At 52.3% G+C, this 20,947-nt stretch overlaps 1 protein-coding gene across 1 annotated transcript in view; it reads right to left on the bottom strand.

Moving 5' to 3' along the window:
* Positions 1-924: 924 nt before the first annotated feature.
* Positions 925-20,947, bottom strand: part of ZAN (zonadhesin) — a 31,253-nt gene continuing 11,230 nt past the window's right edge. Inside the window, 33 exon segments of the mRNA XM_090279334.1 lie at positions 925-965; positions 1,156-1,334; positions 2,166-2,209; positions 2,211-2,365; positions 2,803-2,942; positions 3,233-3,400; positions 3,683-3,854; positions 4,052-4,089; positions 4,091-4,179; positions 4,648-4,893; positions 5,226-5,381; positions 5,899-6,092; positions 7,635-7,652; positions 9,057-9,289; positions 9,706-9,830; positions 10,048-10,212; positions 10,309-10,556; positions 10,981-11,125; positions 11,342-11,550; positions 12,788-12,964; positions 13,283-13,377; positions 13,737-13,848; positions 14,148-14,328; positions 14,567-14,814; positions 15,127-15,268; positions 16,422-16,624; positions 17,337-17,506; positions 17,614-17,721; positions 18,091-18,234; positions 18,846-18,991; positions 19,214-19,338; positions 19,844-19,960; positions 20,133-20,274. Of these exon segments, the coding sequence (XP_090135460.1) occupies positions 925-965; positions 1,156-1,334; positions 2,166-2,209; positions 2,211-2,365; positions 2,803-2,942; positions 3,233-3,400; positions 3,683-3,854; positions 4,052-4,089; positions 4,091-4,179; positions 4,648-4,893; positions 5,226-5,381; positions 5,899-6,092; positions 7,635-7,652; positions 9,057-9,289; positions 9,706-9,830; positions 10,048-10,212; positions 10,309-10,556; positions 10,981-11,125; positions 11,342-11,550; positions 12,788-12,964; positions 13,283-13,377; positions 13,737-13,848; positions 14,148-14,328; positions 14,567-14,814; positions 15,127-15,268; positions 16,422-16,624; positions 17,337-17,506; positions 17,614-17,721; positions 18,091-18,234; positions 18,846-18,991; positions 19,214-19,338; positions 19,844-19,960; positions 20,133-20,274 (4,875 nt within the window).

Genomic DNA, 20,947 nt, shown 5'->3' with positions numbered 1-20,947 from the left:
CCTCCCTGCAAGTTGGGAGCCTTCTTTTTCTTTGAGCCCAAGCAGAATGTCCCACCCCTTCCCCCAAACAAGGAATTGCCTGGTGGGGGGCTCTTAGACCGCAGGCTGAGGTGTGTGTGGGGGGGGGGGGGAGTGTCACTCCTACTGGGATGGAACTCAAGACTCCTCAGCAAGAAGCGCCAGACTCCACCCTCAGATGCCACAGTAATGCTTAGGCTCTTTTGGGAAATGGATCTGTGCAGAAGTGGGGGGGGGACGCGTCCTTCAGAGGGGCACAGGCCTTTCCACCATTTAGAAAAAGCCACATTTCCCATTCTTAGCCTCTACCAAGCAAGGCAGCTCATCATTAGAAATGTCAGTCACTCTGGCTGGTGTGGCTCAGTGGATTGAGTGCTGGCCTGTGAACCAGGAGGTCACCAGTTCAATTCCCGGCGGGGGTGCATGCCTGGGTTGTGGGCCAGGTCCCAGGTTGGGGGCATGCAAGAGACAGCCAAACGATGTTTCTCTCCCTCTCTTTCTCCCTCCCTTCCCCTCTCTCAAAAAATAAAATCTTTAAATTAAAAAAAAAGAAATGTCAAACTCCTCAGGACCACTTTTCCCTACCCTTGGTGGGGAAGTACAGAGGCAAAGTCCTCTAACGAGGACTCCTTGGGGGAAAACATGACAAATGCAGTCTTTTCTCCTGTATCTCAGGAGCCAGAGGGCTGGCCTCCCACCCTGATGTGGCTTTGCCTACGGAACAGACCTGACCTGCTCAGACCTTCCCTCTGGGCATTTTGTGGGTTACTGAGCCCTCTGCCCCCCATACCTGTCTCCCTCCTATTTGTCCCCCCAAGACCCACCTCACAGACCCTCCACCATGATTGTGTGGAAATTCACATCCAAAAATAAATAATTTATTTTGTCTCCTTTTTTGAGGACGACTCAAAACTGAGCAACTTTGAAGGCAGGCTCTGGAACAAAATCTGAGGAGAAAGGGAGGAAGCAAGAAAACCTGTATTAGAGGCCTGCTTGATTCCCGGTGGTCAAGGTTCTGGGCAGTGGGGTAGTTCTCACCCGTGTCTGCCGGCCTGTCTCTCTTCTAGCTCTGCCTTTTCTCTCTAGGGGATGGTGGGGGACAGAGAGGGTCAGTGCCCACTCCCCTTGTTCACTCACCTCCCAGCTGCTCCTCGTCAACCCCTCTTCCAGAACTCACCTCCTCATCCTCATCCTCATCCTCATTCTCCTTCCTGTCCTCATCCTCTTCTTCAAAACACATGTTCTGCTTACTGCCGGCACTCTGACCACCATGGGCACCAACAGTACCAACAGGCAGAACACAATGCAGCACACTTCTGGAACGGGATAGGAGCGGGTGGAGGAGGAGACACTCCCTTTGGTCTTTGGTTGCCACCGTGAAGGTCCTATATCCCCCTCAATCCCCGCTTGTGGCTGGTTCTCCAGGAGGATGTTGCCCCAGGGACTCCAAGGCCTTAGCATCGCACCCTCACCCCCACCCTTTCTGTTTCTGGGCACATGTTGGGAGCATGTAAGAGGCAACCACACATTGATCTCTCTCTCCCTATCTTTCTCCCTCCCTTCCCTTCTTTCGAAACAAATAAATAAAATCTGTTTTAAAAAATGGGGAGCCTATACTCACTACTAAGTGCTGAGTAAGGACTAAAGGAGATCATGGGAAGCTGATGCTAAGTGCCTGGTGCCCAGCAGATAGCATATGCTCAGGACACATCAGATCCTTAACTTTTGCCCTTCCCCAAAAAGGGACTAAGTGAGAAGAAGCAGAATTAAATGGCGCAAACTTTCTGGCATCATTGCGGGGGAGCCAGGAGAGGGCCAGGCATAGATAGGACTGGGAGGACAGTCTTACATCCAGGGACCGCCAAGGTATGGAGGCAACTTAAAGCCAAGGGGAGATCTGGGCTCACCTTGGAAGCAGCCACGAGTGAGGGTCCCCAGGGTGCAGATTCCCCCAGTGCTGCCGCTGAGGGGCTCACACAGCAGGACCCCTGAGCTGGCAAAGGTGCAGCAGCGCTGAGAGCAATTCTCAGTCACAAAGTCATCACCCCTCTGGAAAGGAAAGAAGGACTGGGAGGAGAAGGACCAGTTTTCCTCCCTCCGCAATTCCACCCCACCCCCCCACCCCAGGCCTCCGACATCCCCCTAACCTGGTAGTAAGTGCCATTGTCGGTGCAACCACAGAGGGCCAGGGGGAGGCTCTGGGCACCACTGTAGGTGTAGCCTGGGAGGCCAGCCCAGCCTGCCACACAGGGGCCCTCACGGTCCCTGGGGGCCGCCAGGTTGGAACAGGAGTTGTGGCAGGGTGTCATACAGCTCTGATAGATGGTGTTGTCTGGGCATGCCAAGGCTGAAGGGACAGAGTCACAGTCAGAGAGTGGTCAGGCTGGGGCTGGTTCAGCAGGTGCGGGGAGTGCGGGGCTGAAGTGGAAACAAGGTCACGCACAGGACACTGCTTGGTATAGGCAAATAAGCCAGACAGTGGGCCGGTTCTGAGTGTCTCTTTGCCTGTGATGTTAGAGCATGAGAAAGGATTGGAGGCGCAAAGATGGGCATTGGTGAGAAGAAGCAAAATGGGTGACAGGGTGAGGATGAGACTTCCCTGGTGGAGCCAGAGAGCGCTTAGGGTGGAGGACGTTGACACAGCGAGAGCTGAGGAGTGGGGAACCCAGTCGGGAAGACGCTGATATGGGCAATGGTGGTGGCACAGAGCTGAGCAGAGGTAGAAATTGCTGGGGGGCCGGGGGTCAGGGGCCAGTGCGGGGGGGGGGTAGGTCAGTGCCTCACCGCGGCAGCTGTGGTCCCGCCAGCTGGCCAGGGCAGTGCCTGCCTCTTGGCAGATATTGGTGTACCCGCTGAGAAGCTGGCGGTGCAGCTTCTCCTGCTCTTTGGGGTTCCGGGCAACACACAGATCAAGCATAAAGTTCCTGGGGAAGCAGCAGGGACAGTTGAGGGGGAGGAGACAAGGACACTCAGCCCCATAGAATAAGGCCTTAGAAACCCCAGCAGAAAGACCTCAGGCTGTGTGTGTGTGTGTGTGTGTGTGTGTGTGTGTGTGTGTGTGTGTCTGTCTGTCTGACTGTGTGGAGGGGTAGGGGGGGTGGGGCTTGGGGCAGTGCCACAAGGAATGGAAGCCACAAAGATAGAAGTAAGTCAAACAGCAAAAGTCAGAGACCAGGAGAAAAGGAATTCCCAGTGTCCTGGGCCCCTGACTCACTCCTGGAAGGACTCTGGGGCCACAGTCTGGTGACAGGCAGCAAAGGGGCCCTGGGGGTCCACCAGCACCCTACACGCCTGGGTGCTGTTGATGAGCTCCAGCTGCTCTGGGCTGCATTCTGACACATCAAAGACTGATTTCTCTTCTTCCCCCTCCTCTTGGATGGCCCTTGGACGGAGAGAGCCAAGGGCCAGGGGAGGCCAGGAAGGTTCGTGAATTTAAGAAGAACTGAGTGTGTAAGGGGAGGGCATGAGCACAGACTGGGATCCAGATGGCAGGTACCACCCCCACACACACAGGATTAGGAGAATCCAGCAAGTGTGTCTGGGCACTTGCCTACAGGTTTCCTCTGCTGAGGATATGGGGCTGAGGAGGGTGTGGACAGATACCGGGCTGTTGCTCATGGCCCTGGGGCCTGGGCCTTCTTGCTCTGAGCCCCAGCCCTCTCACCTTGAGAAGCGGGGAAGGCCTCCATTGATCTTCACCTCCCAACTATTGCCAAAATTGTTGGGGTCCTGAGTGAGGGAGCCATCGGGCAGCATAAACTCATTCTTCTGGTTCTTGTCAAAGTTCCCGCACAGGCCACGCACAAGTCCCTGGTATGTGCTGGGCAGGGAGATCACTGCAGGAGGAAGGGGGCATCCAGAGCAAGACTCCCCACCTCTTTGCTTTCCCACACCTCCTGGGGCCTCCATGGGAGCTCAGGGCCCCACTCCCAGGCAGGGGTCTCCTCACCATGCTTGTTCTGTCTAAGATGTGGGCCTCCCCTCCCAATCCCAGAAATGTCCCTTCTGCTCTTGGGTTCCTAGCCTCAGGTACCTGCGTTGTTCCTTCCACCAAAACTGATAACCAGCTCAGTCAGTGATCAGATACAGCTGACGGCCCTGAAGGATAACCTGCAGATGCTCACTGAGCTTGTAGGGGATGGCCCTCTTCTGGCCGTTGACCTGGAGAAGGAAGGCAGGGGCCGCGGGGAGACCTGAGTCAACCTGCCCCTCTGCCACTATGGCTCTGCCTCGCTTGGCACATCTCAATGCCCCTCTTTGTCATCATTCCACAGAATGAGATAGCCCAGTAGGCTTCTCTGTCTTCGGGGCAAAGGCCTCCTTGAGATCGGCTACCTTTGCAGCCCTACCACTTTCCCGCAAAAACATTGGCAGAGTTGATGCCCCTGCTACTTCCTCAGCTGGCTCCATCTTCATGTTGCAGGATCTCTCCTCTCTTGTCCCCTGTCTCTCTCCAGCCTTTTGCTTAATCCCATGATGTGGGTGTGACACAAACTCAGACTTCTATAACCAGGCAGCTACTGTCAGGAACTTCCCAGGGAACACGGAGTCCTGGCTTCACCTGCTCCAGGTGGCCTCCCATGGCTCAGGCTGCCTCCCCAGGACCCCCTAGCCTGGCCCAGATCTTACCACAAGCTGCAGCTCAGCCTGAAGCTGGACTGTGTAGCCGTGGACCATCACGATGATTTCATGTACGAAGACCAGGCTGAGGGACGTATACATTTTGTTGCGTCCCTCCACGACCAGGGGCGTCAACCCACTGGGGAGCACATCCACAGTCTCCATCAGAGTGTAGGTCATGTGGCCCTGGAAGCGGTAGCTGAGGCCGTCAAATGTGCAGTAATGGGGGTCTCCAGAAATTAAGCACCGTTTCCACTCTGCCAAGAAGGGCCAACATTAAGGCATCTTGCCCAGATTTAGCAGCCCCCAGAATCCCTCACCTACCCTGATGTCACCTGTCACTCCCCCTCTGAGCCCTGAGCTCCCCTGATACTTGAGCTGCACCTTTCCTCTCTCCCAGCCCCGTTAAAAACGAAGAGGATCTCCTCTCCCAGTTTCCTCTTTTTGCCCCAAAGGAGTGAGTTCCAGAGAGGGTCATGACTTGCAGGCAGGCACAAAGCTGGGGAGACTCATGATGAGCTCAGCCCCTTCTCTCCAGAGCTTCCCAGCCTTAGCCCCTCTGGACCTGCCTCTCTCCACCTCCCCACCTGCCTCCCTTACTGTGGGGGGGTGCATCTGCTGTTGCCATTGGAGTTGGAGTGGCAGTGGGAGCCAGCGGGGCAGATGAAGGGCCAGCACTGAATGGCTCCTGCTCTGCAGGTACAGTTGCGGGTGCAGTCGCTGGAGAGCCAGGTTTTCCCTGCCTGTGGAAGCCGCGGGAAGACCAAGGGATTGAGGAAGGAAGGGCCAATTTTCCTTCCTCTCACCCCTTCCGCCCAAGCCCGCAGTCTGAATGACTTAACTGGCACAGACCAGAGGCAGCTATGGAGCCACCTACACACTTACGTCTCTGTACCACCCCCTGGGGGCACTGTGCTTGGTGTCTTACAGACATCGTCTAGGAGGTAACTACTGGACCCATCTTCCAGATGAGAAAACTGAGGTAACACAGTCCCCTGAGAGTGCCATCAGGATTCCCACCAAGGCCATGCTCCTCTACTACACTGTGCAGTACTCCAGGTTTGGGATTCCTCAGATCCAAACCCAAAGAACACAGCCCCAGCCCAGGCCTGGCTGGAGACCACCGTGCCCTGTCACCAGCCTTCACACCCCAGCAGGGCCAGCCAGAGAGACACACCCCAGGCTGATAAAGGCTGAGGAAAGGAAAAAGCGCCATCCTCAAGCTGTGTTGTTCCCTCCCCAGCTTCTGTCCCCACTCACAGGAAGGGAGCGTCCCTGGGCGTCCCTGCAGCCTCACTGAGCCCTGAGCACACACTGTTGCTCACTGAGCACGTAGCCAGGCTGACAAATGCAGCCTTCCTCGCAGGTGGAGGGGACTTTGGTGTCCTTGCACTGGCCTTCCAGGTCCCAGCAGGAAGGTGAGCAGGAGGGAACACAGGTCGTATAGGTGCTGTTGGGGGGGGCATTCCAGAGCTGCGGGGGGGAGGTAAAGACTTAGTGAGCATGGGCTATGTGCCAGGGGAGGGCAGGGGGGGGGGGCGGTGGGAGAAAGGAAGAATAGCTTTCCCAGTTCAGCATGGGAGATAAAGGTCAGCCAGCAGCTCCCATAGGCCTTGAGGTGTACGGTCAGTAAGTGTGTGACAGGCGTGTGTATGCGAGGTGTAACAGGAGCAAAGAGCATTCTGTTGGAGGAGTCAAATTAAAGCCCTTTGGGCAAAAGTAGTTGTGAACAAATGGGAGTGTTCATGGATAGGAGTCTGCAATATAAAAATGTCAGGTTTCCCCAAGTTAATTTATACACTTAAATGATCCCAACGAAATACATCAAAAAGATTTTGTAATGTTTTCTAATAAGACAAGATGATATTCAAGTGGAGAGGAAGATACAAACAAACCAGAAGAGCCAGGAAAACTTTTATTTTTAAAAAAGGGAAAAGCAGTGGGTAGTGACTGTCTCTACCAGAAATTATATTTTAAACTCTCAATGATCACAACATCGTTACAAGTAAGTAAAGACAGATGGGACAATGAAAGAGGAGAGAAGGTCCATACAAAAACCCAAACACATGGGAATTTAGTATATGATAAATTATAGCATTTCAGTCAAGGGGAAAAGAGAGACTGGTCATTTAATAATGCTGGAAAAAAGTAAAACCAAAGCTGATTCATACCTTGTACTACACACCAGGATAAATTCCTGTGGATCAAAAATGTTTCTAAAATATAATAAAACCATAAAAATACTAGAACAAACCATGAGCAAATTCTTTTTTAACTTCAGAGGGGGAAGGTATTTGTAATCATGGCTCAACATGCAGAACCATAAAACAGAGACTAACACATTTAATCACACAAACTATATATAACTTCTTTCAGCATGGCAAGAAAAGAGCCGAAGATAAAAAACTGGAAGTTGTTTTGTGACTTGTAGCACTAGTAAAGAGCTACTCTGTGTGAAAGAAAAAAGAACTTCTATAAAACAGTTCAAAAAGACCAACAATCCAGTGGAAAACTGGTGAATGGGTATGAAGAGATAGTTTACAGAAAGGGGAATTCATGTGGCTCCTAAATATATGAAAGAATGCACACTCTCACTCATAGTAGGAAAAATGCAAATTAAGGCTTTTTATTTCTCATTTATCAGATTGGGAAAAATTCAAAAGTGTAATAATGCTCTGTGTTGATGAGGCTGTGAGGAAACAGACACTCTCATACGTTGCTGGTGGGAATATAAATTCCTCAACTCCTATGGAAAGCCAATGGCAACACCCTTCAAAAGTACAAATGCACAGCGTCCTTGACCCAACAATTCCACTTCTAGGAATTTATCCTACAGATATGTATGACACACACATAGATAATCATAACTGCAGCATGTAGCCGGGCTGACAAATGCAGCGCTCTGGCAGGTGAATAGGACTTTGCTATCTTTACACTGGCCTTCCCGGTCTCAGGAGAAAGGTAAGCAGAAGGGACACAGGCCGAGTCAGTGCTGTGGGTGGGGCATTCCAGAGCTGGGGGCAAGAAGGGAGGGGTGGAGCCTTAGAGATATGGGCTATGTGCCAGGGCCCGAGGGAAGAAGAGAAGAAGAATGGTTCTCCCAGTTCAGCGTGGGAGACAACAGGTTGGAAGCAATTAGAAAGTCTATTGATGGGAGACTAAATAAATTATGAAAAATGAATTATGATACCATAATGGAATATTACGCAGCTGCCAAACAAAATGAGACGTGGTTATCTGACATAGAAGAGAATATCCAATGTGGTAGGATCTCCAAGCTAGATTGTCAAGTGAAAAAAATAAAGTACAAAATACTATGTCTCAAACACTGTTTGTAAAAAAGACAAGGAAAGTAAATGTGTATTTGTTTGTATGTGCATAAATAAAAGACCTTTGGAAAAATACTGAGATGCAGACTGGAAACTGGACCCATGGGGTTCAGGATGGGAGGCAGACTTTTCACTGGGACTTTTTAAAATACTTTTCAAGTTACTTTTTATTTTATTTTTTTACTTTTAAAAAGATTTTATTTTTATTTATTTTTAGAGAGAGGTGAAGGGAGGGAGAAAGGAAGGGAGAAAAACACCAGTGTGTGGTTGACCCTTGCGCACCTCCAACTGGGGACCTGGCCTGAAACCCAGGCATGTGCCCTGACTGGGAATCAAACCGGCCACCTTTCAGTTCACAGGCTGGTGCTCAGCCCACTGAGCCACACCGACTAGGGATATACTTTTCAAGTTTTTGAACCATATAAATGCATCACATACTAAAAACACTTTAATCACTGTTTTAAAATTTAAAAGGTTCAGGAATTAGTGGTGATGGTTCCAGAACCTTGTGAAGATCCTAAAAGCCAGTGAATTGTACACTTTAAAAGGGGTGAATGTTATGTAACAAATCTTTTTTTTTTCTAAAACTTTAAAGAAAAGAGCTATAGAAGGATACCTAGAAGTAAGCCAGGAGGAGAACTTTCCAGGTGCAAGGAGCGGTGTGTATCAAGGCAGGGAGGGGTGTGGAAAAGCAAGGCCTGTGTGGGGAATGGGATCATTTGTTGCAGATGATGGCAGGGGCCCAAAAAGGGGGTGAGCGAGGAGAGGCTAGGACAGCATGCAGGCTATTGTACATCTCAGACAGGAGCTTGGACTAAATCTTGCAGGCAATAGCCTTGCAGGGGAGTAACAGGATCACGTATCCTTTGGAAAGACCATGTTAGCGAAGTAGATGAGAGGCAGACTGTGCTGTCCTGGTGGGGGGAGGGGCGGGGGGGGCTGGCTAAGAGGTTATTGTAAACATTGCTGTCAGAAATAGTGAGGTCAGAAATAGGTCAGAAATAGTCAGAAAGGAGAACAGGGCAGTTTTAAGAGATCGAGGCAGAAACAGGGTTTGGAAACTATTTGGGGTAGTACAGGGACACTCACAGCAGAAACTGCTGTTTCTCCAGATTGGGGGCTTGAGTCCCTGAGCCTGGCAGGCAGCCCCAAAGGCTTGCAGAGAACCACAGAGGGAATTGTTTAGGCCTCTAAACTCACAGAGGTTGTGCACACAGTGGAGCAGAAAGGGCTTAAGGTCGAGGTAGGTGGCACACTGAGTCCAGGCTGAAGCCTGAAAGGCCACTTGGCATTGCTCCTGAGCTCTTGCTAGTTGATCTGGTCTGCATTTTGCAATTAGCTCCTCCTGATATTCTCTTTTGGTCTTCATCTGGTCAGCTTTTTGGTCATCTTGTTGACAAGTGGTAAGGGAAAGGGGTCATCATACGGGAAGCCACTGCCCCAGCAATGAAATGATTTGGCGCTCCCAAATGACCCTGAAGACACCTCTTGTCTTCACTGGGAAGCTGATATGACCTCTGGCCACCTTCCATGCAGCCTCGGTTAGCTACCATGTTTTGAAACCAAAAAAGGAAGACTTATGTTTCCCCAGATAGGTTCCCAGAACCCAGAAGCCATTACTGGTTTCAAGTTACACACATAAAGGAAGCGCTCTGATCTCCCTAACCCAGGTGTGTCACATATCTAGAATCCCAACTTGTGTTCCTATGAAAAGGCAGAAAGACATGGGGACAACTACATTGAGTTGGCCTCCTTGTCTTGCCAACTATCCACAAATTCAACGTCATCCTGAGCTAGTTCGTCACTGGGCATCATTAGCTCATCCTCTTCCTCACCATTGAAGTTCCCGCATATGCCGCAGACCTGGGTGGGCAGAGGGGAGTCTCAGGATTCGGTCGGGGGAGGGGGGTTGCGGGGGGGCAGGAGAGCATTTCTCATTGGCACCCCCTTTTGTACTCTAAAAGAGAAAGGAGCACTCAGCATCCCTCTCCTGTTCTGGGGAGTGACCTCTTGGGTCTAGGGCCCCACACCTCGCGGGGGGGCTGATTCCCTTAGGAGAAGAGCCAGGTGCTTTCCTCACCTTCCCGTAATAGGCTCTAGGGAGTTCGAGCTCTAAGAACCCACTGCTGTCAAACTTGATTTGCAGCCCAATGTAAACGCTGAGCACGGTGTAGACGCCACTTGCAGAGATGCTGACACCCCGGACCTTGTTGGCCGAGGAAAGGGTGACCTGTTCACCATCAATCTACAGAGGAGGGTAGGACATGTGAGTAGGAAGAAAGACTAGAGCCCTCTCCCCAGAGCTCTCTTCCTTTGTCCCTGCCCATGCCACCCAGCTCACCAGCACACGGTGGCCCTTTTGTAGAGTGATCAGGGAACCAAAGATGTTAATGTTGACCTGGCGGAGGTAGAAAGCAGGGGATTGGTTCTCCCGCCTCCCATTCTCGCCACTGATCTTAAAGAAAGGCAGGTCCATGGTGATATGGCATGTTTTCACCAGGATGTAAGTGCAGGTGTTCCTGATGGCGTGGTAACTGCCATCGAAGCTCACATAATGGGAGTTGCCTGAGATCTGGCACACTCCCATGCCTGCAGGAGAGAGAGGTGGCTGAGGAATACTCATGCTCTACCAAGAACAGGCATTCTCCCTGCCTTCAAGGAGAGGATGTGAAGGTGAAGGGGACTCTAAAGGGAAGGAAGACAAAGAAAAGAATCAAGATACAAGGGCCTGGCTGGTGTGAGGCTTGTGGGTTGAGCAGGTATTATCTTGCCAGGGGGAGAATTCTAATGGCCCATCCGCTATGGGCGAACCACGAGTAACTCCAAGGAGCCCCTCCAGACAGCGCAGTGGTCATCTCCACACAAAACCCCCCGTCGCCCCCAGAAGCTCTTTGGTACAGCAGGGCCACAACCCAGAGTGACACAGGTGGCAGTGAGGAGAGCATGAGGGGAAATTGGGGAGAGCTCATCTTGGTGGCTGTGAGGTCCTCCTGCATGCTCAGTGGCCACATACCTCCATCCCGGCAGCGCATTAGCCCATCCAAGGGCCAGCAGTGTTGGTTAGGCTTGCAGGAGGTTTGGAGGCACGAGATGTTGTTGTCAGGGGAGCAGGAGCAGAGCCTAGAGCAGGTATTGTCCGTGTACCAGCTCTCCCCAACCTGTGAGGTGTGGGCACGCAACAGAAACTTGGAAGCCACAGACAGACTGGGCCCCCACCACCCCGAACTCTCCACGTGGCTAGCTTTACTCAGTAAAGCATTGCTACACTCTCTCAGCTTGCTCTTCAGCCCCCAGCACTGGCCTGCCCTACCGCGTCTGCCCCCTAACTTGTAGAGCTTGGAAGGGCAGGGCACCCTTGTGGTCTGGCTTCTCACCGGGTAGTAGGAGCCCCCTGGGTCAGTGCAGCCACACTGGCTGAGGGGCACACAGGAGGTTCCACTCAGGATGTGGCCTTTTTCGCACTCACAGCCCTCGGCACAGGGCAGTGCTGCTGGGCAATCCCGTGGGGTGTCCAGGCTGAGACAGGTGGCTGGGCAAGGGTTGGCACAGGGGCTGTAGCTGCTGCCAGGTGGGCATTTCAGAGCTAAGAAGAAACCAGTGTTAGGAAGGGCTGAGTAATTTCCAGCTCCCTGAACTTGAGGCACCGAGAATTCCTGGGAGCCCTGGCTGGTGTGGCTCAGTGGATTGAGCAGAGGCCTGCAAACCAAAATGTCTTCGGATCGATTCCCAGTTAGAGCACATGCCTGGGTTGCGGGCCAGGTCCCCGGTTGGGGCATGCGAGAGGCAACTGATTGATGTTTCTCTCCCTTTCTTACTCTCTCCCTTCCCCTCTCTCTGAAAGTAAATAAACAAAATCTTAAAAAAAAAAAAAAAAAAAAAAATTCCTGGGAATATTTATCAGATAAATGGAAAATGTTTATCATAAAAATGGGATAAATCCATACAATGAAATATGATTCAGCCTTAAAACGAAGTAATTTCTGGCACATGCTACAACATGGATGAACATTGAGGACATTATGCTAAGTGAAATAAATCAGTCACAAAAAGACAGATACTGTGGGGTTATGCTTACAAGAGGTCCCTAGGGTGGTGAAATTCATAAAGATAGAGAGGAGAACGGTGGTGCCCAGGGTTGGGGTGAGAGGAATGGAAACTTAGTGTTTAACAGAGACAGAGTTTCAGTTTGGGAAAATGAAAAAGTTCTGGAGATGAATGGTGGTGATGGTTGCACAATAATGTGAGTGTATTAATGCTATAGAACTGGACACTTAAAAGTCTTTAAGCCCTGACTGGTGTGGCTCCGAAAGTTGGGCATCGTCCCACAAACCAAAAGGTCACTGGTTCAACACCTGGCCAGGGCACATGCCTGGGTTGCCGGCCAGGTCCCCAGTTGGGGGCATGTGAGAGGCAACCACACATTGATGTTTCTCTCCCTTTCTTTCTCCCTTCTTTCTCCTCTCTCTAAAACTAAATAAAATCTATTTAAAAAGTCATAAAAATGGGAAATTTTACATTATGTATATTTTACCACAATTGAAAAAAAAAGGAGTTCCTGGGAAAGAGGAGGAAAGGGAACAGGTAAGAGGAGAAAGATGCAGTAACCAAATGGGGGCAGGAGGCTGCCGGTGCCTGGAGACAAGTAGAGGATGGGGGTTGGGCTTGGAGAGACTGGAAAGTGGAGAACAGAGGAGCTCCCCTGTGGGGGCTGAGGACCAGGCTATGAAGGGAAGAACACAGGAACAGGATTTAGGGAAAGGGGGAGAGGACAAGGTTCAGGGACTCCTCCATACTGCAGGAGTGCCCATCAGGTCACTCACGGCAGAAGGTGCTGTTCCGCCAGGCCAGGGTCTGGCCAGCCTGGGCACACAGGGATGCATAGGCCTGCAGGGAGCGGCACAGGGTCAGGGTGTCACCCCTGGTCCCACATTGGCCATGCACACAACTGGCGAAGCTGGAGTACGGGGGTACCACCTTGTGGCACTGGGAGAAAGGACCTGGAGGATAAAACCACAGGTGGTGAGAGAAGAGCAGAAGCCTGGGAAGGGAGCAGAACCAAGCAGTTGCTCTGGGCAAATTCGACATCTATTTCCATCAAAACCAGTACTTACTGAGAACCTATTTCTTGAGATGCAGAAAAAGGGCTTATCCATCAGGCTCCCAAGAAAGTGCACATTACCTCTGTCCTGCCATCTGCCTTCCTCCAGACTTCCTCTCTATTTCATGTCTCACTCTTCCTCCCTCCCTGGCCAGTCCCCCTCCTCTTTCTCCTGCTCTGGGGGAGGAAAAAGGGGCCAGCAGAGGAAGAAGCTTACCCAGAGGGTTGATTAAGATGTTACAATTTTTATTCCAGGTGTGTTCCACTTCATTCTCCTGGCATCGGGGTGTCTTGCCACCCTCAGAGAAGCAGCTAAACAAAAAGAGGGGGAAAGGACAGGAATTTAGGGAAGGTTCCCGAAAAACAGAAACAAAAGTGGACAGAAAAGCAGGGATGTGAATAAGGACAGGAGGAAAGAACAAAGTGGGGCCCTCAAGTAGAAAGGTCAGAAGATACAGCAGGAAGGAAGAAGGTTAGATTGCAGTATAGACTTCCCAAAATGGTTCTCCAAAGAGACTTAGATCAGTAAGCACAGGAGAAATCAGCAGCGAGAGCATCAAAATCAGTCTCGGGGAGATTGGGGATACGCAGAGGACCCTGCAGGCTGCCCGCCGAGCTCCTCCCCTAGGAGGTCTACTTCCCCCTGCCTGGCACCCCCTATCCCAGCTCACCCGGCTTCAAAGTATTCTCTTGACTTCCAGGCAACTCCCAGTTGGATGGAGTTACTTGCAGGCTTTTCATCTGGTTTCAGATTGTCATCTAAACTATTGTTGTTATAGTTTCCTGGAGGAGGGAGCAGTTTAACAGAGACCACAGAAGTACCCTGCAAGAGGATCCAGCCCCAGGACCACCACTTTTCTTTCCCCCCAAGAGGCTCCCTCACTCTGCACTCCACAGACCAAGGTTAACTTTTTCCTCACCTTGAGCTTCCCTTAGCACCCACCCTCATGCCCAACACCCTCCACCCTATGAAGCGGTGGACCAATGCTTAGGACACCTAATTAAGTGTGTGTATGAGCAAGGGCCAGGACAAACTCCTTCCTGTTGTCCTGGCTTTGCCCGCAGGTGCCCAAGGAACTTACCACACAGCCCACAGAGCTGGCCAGCGTAGGTGGAGGGCACTGTCGCTTTAACCAGGTGGTTCCCGTCATAGTGAACTTGAAGCCCAAAATCAGTGTAGAGGAGAATAAAGGAGCCACTGGGTCTAATGCTCAGCCGACCTTGTGCAGGCCATACAGGCAGCGTCACCCGGTGACCATTCAGCTAGAAAGGCAGGGAAGACATGGCAGGGAAATGCATTTGGAACAAGGACAACAACAGGACCAAGGCTGGGGACCAGGAGAGGGGCAGAGGGCACATCTCAGGAACTGGGGCTGGGTCTGTTGGGGGGAACTCCCCTGGGGTTCCAGAAGCCAAACAGGCATTGAGGAGGGACAGACAGCGCAGAGGTTCTGAGCAGGCTGGAGCTGTGGGGCCCGGGGTGGTAGGGAGAGGCACGTACCACAACCTTGTGGCCTTTGATCAGTGATATTTGGAGGTTGAAGACCTTCACATGGACGGCTTTCACATAGGAGACCTCCAAGTTCCCACCCTGGAACTCGTTGGTGGTGCTCACGACAAAGTAGTTATTGAGGGACCATGTCCAGCAAGGCTGGGTCAGAGTGTAGCTGCAAGTGCCCATGAAGTGGTGCAGGGCTCCATCGAATGTCAGGTAGTGGGGATCCCCCGAGACAGTGCAGGTGGCAGACCCTGCGAAGGAGGAGATGAAGTTCAGAGGCACATTGACCCTGAGGTGCCATCTGGTCAATCCACATTGGGGTGGTTCCCGTAGCTCATCAGATGGTCAGCTTGGCTTGGAGAGGTCAAGAACAGGGACTGCTCCAACCCCACTCTCTGGGTCCTTGAAGATGATTCTCTGGTTCTTGGGAACTGCCTTCCAGCCCCTGGATATCCTCCAGCTCTCTGAGGAGCCTGCTTTAGGGCAAGGCCCTGCCCTTACTGGAGGCTGCATGGGCAGCGCCACCCCACTCTCCCCCGCTCACCTTCCACCTGACTGCTCACCCTGAGCATGGCAGACATAGATGCCATCCTGCTGACGACAGACTTCCCGGGCGTGGCACCTCCAGAGCCCACAGCGAATTCTGTTGTTGCTCTCACAGATACAGAGCTGCCTGCAGCCTGGTTTGAACCACTGCTGCCCTACCTGGGGGAATAAAAGAAGGAAGAAAAAGAAGTTATTTCCAGGTCTGACTATTAGCCCACTGTTATTCAGATCACTGGCTTGCTCACTGGGGAAGAATTCCCATCTTCTCAAAGCTCCAGGATTAGTTGCCAAAGTCTGGCATTCATTCACTTATTCAATCATTCCATCATCTGCTTGTTCCTTCACTACTGCAAGGGATATTTGTATGTGCATGGTGCCAGTCATGAGGAATTCAGTAATGAACTGGGTGAATGAAATCCTTGCCTTAAGAGAACTCATGATCCAGAGTGGGAGCAGTAAACAAGTAAAGTGATAGATCATGTGCTCCAACACAGTATGCACCCAAAGGAGACAAGCAACAAGCAAGGCACCTCGCGAGTCTCTTGCCATCAACACAGACAGTAAGCACTTGCTACAAAAGTTTAGAGAGCTGTTTTCTAACTTTGCCTATCAAGAAGGCTTCAAGGAGGAGGCAACATTATAACAGGGCCTCAAAGGAGGTGAATTCCAACAGGCATGGGTGGCTGGGTGGCTGGAGGCAGAGCAGGTGAAAGGGGCTTAACAGAAGGTGGAACTGAGAGAGCAAGGCATGGACAGTGTTCAGAGGGCCTGGAGTAGAGGCCAAAGGGAGGAGATCCAAGAGGACCTCAGGTAGTAGGCCGCTTTGACAGACATCAGTGTAATTGCCCGGACCTGGGTGAGGGACAGGCAGAGAAGGAAGAGACACGCGACCAGGGTCTGGCTCCAAATGCTGCCTCTAAGAAAACTGTGAAGATGGGGCCAGGAGGGAGCCGAAGTCCTTCAGCAGAGCAAGGGGCCTTGGTAGGAGAGAAGATGGTGTTTGGAAAGTGTTCAGGGGAGACAGATGGAGAAAATGACTCAGAGAAACAGAGGACAGAGAAGCTGGGAGGGAAGAGAAACAGGGGTCTCAGGCTCTGCCAGGTAGTGGAAGCACTAACTGCTGTGATTCCATCCCCGTCTATGTGAAAAGTGCTAGAGCTGAAGAAAGAAAAAGGGAAAGGAGATCTGAGCCAGGATTTCCGTAATCCCAGCCCTGCAGGTCCTGCCCTGACTCCTCTCTTGCTGCAGACTTCAGACCCCTACAGGGGGCTTTCTGGCTGCATGGTTAAGAGTTCCAGCCCCAGCGGCTCACCGTGAGGTAGTGGCCCGTGGGGTCAAGACACCCACACTGGGATCGGGGGACGCACTGGAGACCACTGAGGACAAAGCCAGGGTTGCACTCACAGCCTTCCACACATTGGTCCTGGCAGGACATGCCAGAAAAGCTTGAATGGCAGGTGTCGGGGCACAGCTTGGCACACATGGTGTACTTGCTATTGGGTGGGCAGTCCAGAGCTGGTGGAGGGAGAAGCACAGGTGAGAAGGGCATGGGGCAAGCTGAGGACAAGAGAAGGAAGGCCTGTAGCTAGTTCATAGCCCAGAGTTCAGAAGGCCCCAGCTAGAGGCTTCTGTGCCACGTTGAGAAGAAGAGAGGGACTGGGAGGAGCATGACTGAGGAGCTCAGCTTCTACCCTGGGCCTGGAGGAGAGGCCTGTAGGGAGCTACCAAGAGGCAGGTCCCCGGGAGCAGACTGATCCGAGAACCTCAACAGCGCTGCTATGTAGACCTGCCCAAGGTAAACGATCAAGGTGGAAGGAAAGCTGGGGAACCAGCCACGTGGCCCCATTAAGGGCATGGTCCTGTCCTAAAGGCAGGCTCCCCAGAGAGCTGGGCCGTTCTTAGTAGGTGTGCGACAGTGATGGTGCAACCTCCCAGCACAAGTCTGTATTTTGTGTGTGCATCAGGCAACCTGGGCAGGCATGCACCCAGGGGCATTGCTCTGCACAGCCTCAGGCAGCTGGGGAGACTTCTGTGTTGACAAGTGACTATGACTTTCTCAGCGCATAGGATATTTCTGACTCTGCAGATTACCCTGTCCATGTGTGGAAGCGAGGGGGTTCCATCAGGCACCCCCAAGCCTGTGCAAACGCTTTTAGATGCTGGCCCTTTGCTCTCATATGCATCTGAAGGAAGCATCCCCCCAACCCTGCTCTTCGGCACAACTCACGGCAGAACTGGGGCCCTCTCCAGGGCTTCACCACGTAGTCAGCATTTTGGCAGGTCTCCGTCAAGGTGGCCATGTGAGGACACAGCATCTGCTGTAGCCCCTGGAATTTACACATGTCGAGGAGGCAGTTGTTGAAGAAGACAGAAGCCATGACATGAGGGAGGCATGCCCTGCAGAGAGAGGCCAGGTGAGAGGGTCTGAGGGGGCAGAGCCCCTTGCCTCAGAGGACTCCAGGGGCCAAGCCCCACCCCCACACCCATCCTGCCTCCTTTCATACTCAAAAGCTCCATGGAAGACCACAAGCCGTCCACAGAACTCTGGCCCCGACAGAGTGTTCTGCAAGGTTGAGTTACACGATGGGGGATTTGCCTTGTTCTTCTGGCACGTGGAAGAGATCCACCCCAAATGCCCGAAGGGTCAAGGCTCGCCTCCATTCGGCCCCTGCCCCAGCAGTCTCCCCGCTCTCAGCAATCCCTAATGGAGGACAGTTGAACACCAAGCCCTAAAGGAGATGGGAAAACCTGAGCTGGGCAAGCAAAAGGGAGAAGTCTCCTCACCATTGTCTGAGGAACATTGATGGTAGGGGTGAGTGAATTGGTAATGAGTTCATGGACTTAGCTGGGACAGAAGTTGGGGTGCATAGAAGAAAAGAGAGGAGAAGAGGGGTGATGCCAGTCAGGGTGCGTGGTTCTTAAAAGGGGCAAAGGAGCCGGGGTGGGAGGGCGGTGACAGAGACGGGGACGTCCTCACTCACTCCTTGTCCGCATCCTCCGAGGTCTGCCAGCTGTTGCCCAGCTCCTCCTCATCTCGTGCTGGCCTGCCGTCAGGCATCTTGCTGTCATTGCTACTGTCGCCGTCATAGTTGCCACAGAAACCACAGAGTCTGCTAAAGTAGGTGCTGCGGGGGGCAGAGCGCGGAGGAGGCGTTAATGAAAAGAAGGGGCCTCAGTCATCTGAGGGACACGACAGAGTGGGACGAGTGCAACGAGCAGAGAAGGAGGAGGTGCAGACTCAGACCAAGGGTTCCACGCCAGGTGCCAGGCACACAGGGAGCTCCCAGCCCTTGGCTCCGGGGCCCCCTTTACAAGCTCCTCCCCTTTCCTTCTTCTGCTCACACTCCTCTTCCAGCCATAGCAAACCTTCTGCTGGCACCAAGACATTCCTGTTTTTCCTTGAATTTGCTGTTCACTATTTCTCTAAAGTAAGTCTTTTGTTCCCTTATGACCCACTCTTCCTTGATGACTGGGGTCAAGTGACCGCTCTTCTGGAAGCTCCCACAGCCCATCAGTGACTCCTTCCAGCACATTCCCGAAGCATTGTGAATATATCCTGCTATCATCCATGGCCCTGAAACCATTTCCTCCTGTCTCCTCATCAAAGAGGAGGCCTGCCAGTTGATCTAGGTGCTTCCTACCTAGACTGAGCATCGGTGCCTGGAATGGAAGGGGAAGAGGACTGGATGGTCCTGGGGAGGGAGGGGCAGAGCGGGAGAAGTGGCAGCCGCCTCACCTGGGCACACTCATAAAGAGCTGCTGGTCACCATCCCATCTCACCCGCAAACCAAACGCAGTCTGCAGCTCCACAAATCGCCCACTTGGAGCCAGGAAGATGCCTTTAAAAGGCATGGCTGGGAGGGTGACTTGTTGACCTCCAACCTGGAGAGCGGGGCCAAGGAAAGAGACAGAGAGACAGATCTGAGGGCCAGAAGGACCCCCAGAAGACCCCAACATCCACCCTCCACAGCAATCCTAAAGACCTCCAAGGGGAGGGCCCTGGAGCCTATGCCTGAGAGGGTCTGAAGGCTACAGGCACTGGCAGGACAAGGCTACAGCAGCCCACCGGCGGCCCCGGCAGAGCTGAACAAAAAATGGACTCACCAGCGTGCGCCTGCCCCTGAGCAGGGTGATGGTGGTCTCAGGCAGTGTCACGTAGACTTTGCTAAGGCAAGACATGCCTTCCTGTGCTCGTTCCTCATTCTTCACCGCCACCCTGAAGAAGGGCTCTGTTTGGGGAGAAGAGTGAAGAGCACCCAGTGGCTCATTCAACAGCATTTCTGAGCATCCACTGAGGGATGCACCCACACCTGGCACTGTGGGGATAAAGGGCCACAGAGACACGGGCTCTGCAGTGCAAGAGGGAAACCCGGACCCACATGTGAGTGGGGCATGACTGTCTGTCTCTCCCAGAACAGTCTGTCATGGCATGCTGCCAACCCATCTCCCCTCACTGGACTGAAATGTCCTCCAGGGTGGATGTTTGTGCTATTTCTCTTGTCCTTTTATTGCCACTATGTGAGGTGAGCCTCTCAATAAAAGCTGGCCAAGGAAACAACTGATAAAGAGAAGTGTCTTAAGATGCATTTTCCCCAGTAGCCTAGTCTTGAGAAAGTCCTGCTTCTGAAGTGAACATGTCAACCCTTCTTTTCTTGCCCTTCCCATTTGCTCCTATGCCCAGCTGTCCTGTCAGACCCCTCACCCAGGCTGTGGGGGGCATCTCCAGGACCCTACCTGTCGAGTTGGCACACGGTTGGGCCAAGATGTAGGTGCATTTGCCCACGAAGCTAAAGTGCCTCCCATCAAAGGTGAGATAATGAGGATCTCCATAGACAAAGCAGGTGGCAGTGCCTGCCGAGGGAAGAAAGAGGACGACGGCAAGAGGGTTCACCAGGCCAGGTAGCCACCTCACCCACCCCGTTGCACACCCCAGCTTCTCTTATAAAGGCAGGGATTGGAACCCTGGTGTCACACCCACTCTGAAAGGCTGGCAGGTGGGGACAGAATAAGAGAAGGGTCTCACCATAGGGTTGACATCCGTACTGGCCATTCTTCAGCTGGCACACCGTGTGTGTCCCACACCGAGAGCTCAGGCACTCCACCTGACTGCCAGGCCAGCAGCGACAACGTTCTGTGCAATTGGGGCTGAACCACTCCGCCCCAGGCTGAGAACAAGGAACTGGGGGTCACAACGCTAAAGAGCTCTTAGGTAGATCCTGTCATCCCATGCTATAGCCCCCCTTCTCTTCCACTACACCTGCCCAAAACTTGCTCATATTTTCCCTCTTCCTACTAGATATTCCTGCCCACCACAGGACATTTGCATGTGCTGTTCTCTCATTCTGGAATGCTCTTCCTTCTCCCTCTTTCTAAATTATTCCTAGGCAACCAACAGGTTCAGATCAAGGGACACTGCTTTCTTAGGAAGACTTTCCAGACCTCCCTGACTAAGGGTCATTCTCATAGCTCTGGGTACCTTTTCTTCCCAGGACTTACCGCAATTGCACTTTTATATTTATTTTTGGAGTTATTTTATTATAATTCCCCCTGTGAGGGACCATGTCTATCTTTACTCACTACCTTAGCCCCAACACATGGCACAGTGCCCAGTAGAGAGCTTTCACTCAATAAATACTTGCTGAATGAAGAAGTGAACCAAGATCCAATGTGTCCCAAAGAATCTAACAGTATTATGAGAGCAAGGACCATGCCCTCTTCATGGAGACCCAATGCCAGGAGTACTGAATAAACACTTTTTGAATGCAAAAGTGAATATATACTGTGTTAATACATGTCTTTCAGGGCAGGGAAGAGATGCTTGATGTGGACAGCCAGGAC

Source organism: Furipterus horrens, unplaced genomic scaffold (genome assembly GCF_987537825.1).
Source record: "Furipterus horrens unplaced genomic scaffold, mFurHor1.1.pri manual_scaffold_5, whole genome shotgun sequence".
Lineage (NCBI taxonomy): Eukaryota > Metazoa > Chordata > Mammalia > Chiroptera > Furipteridae > Furipterus > Furipterus horrens.
Note: the sequence above shows the minus strand (reverse complement) of the source record. Positions and strands in the feature narration are given on the sequence as shown.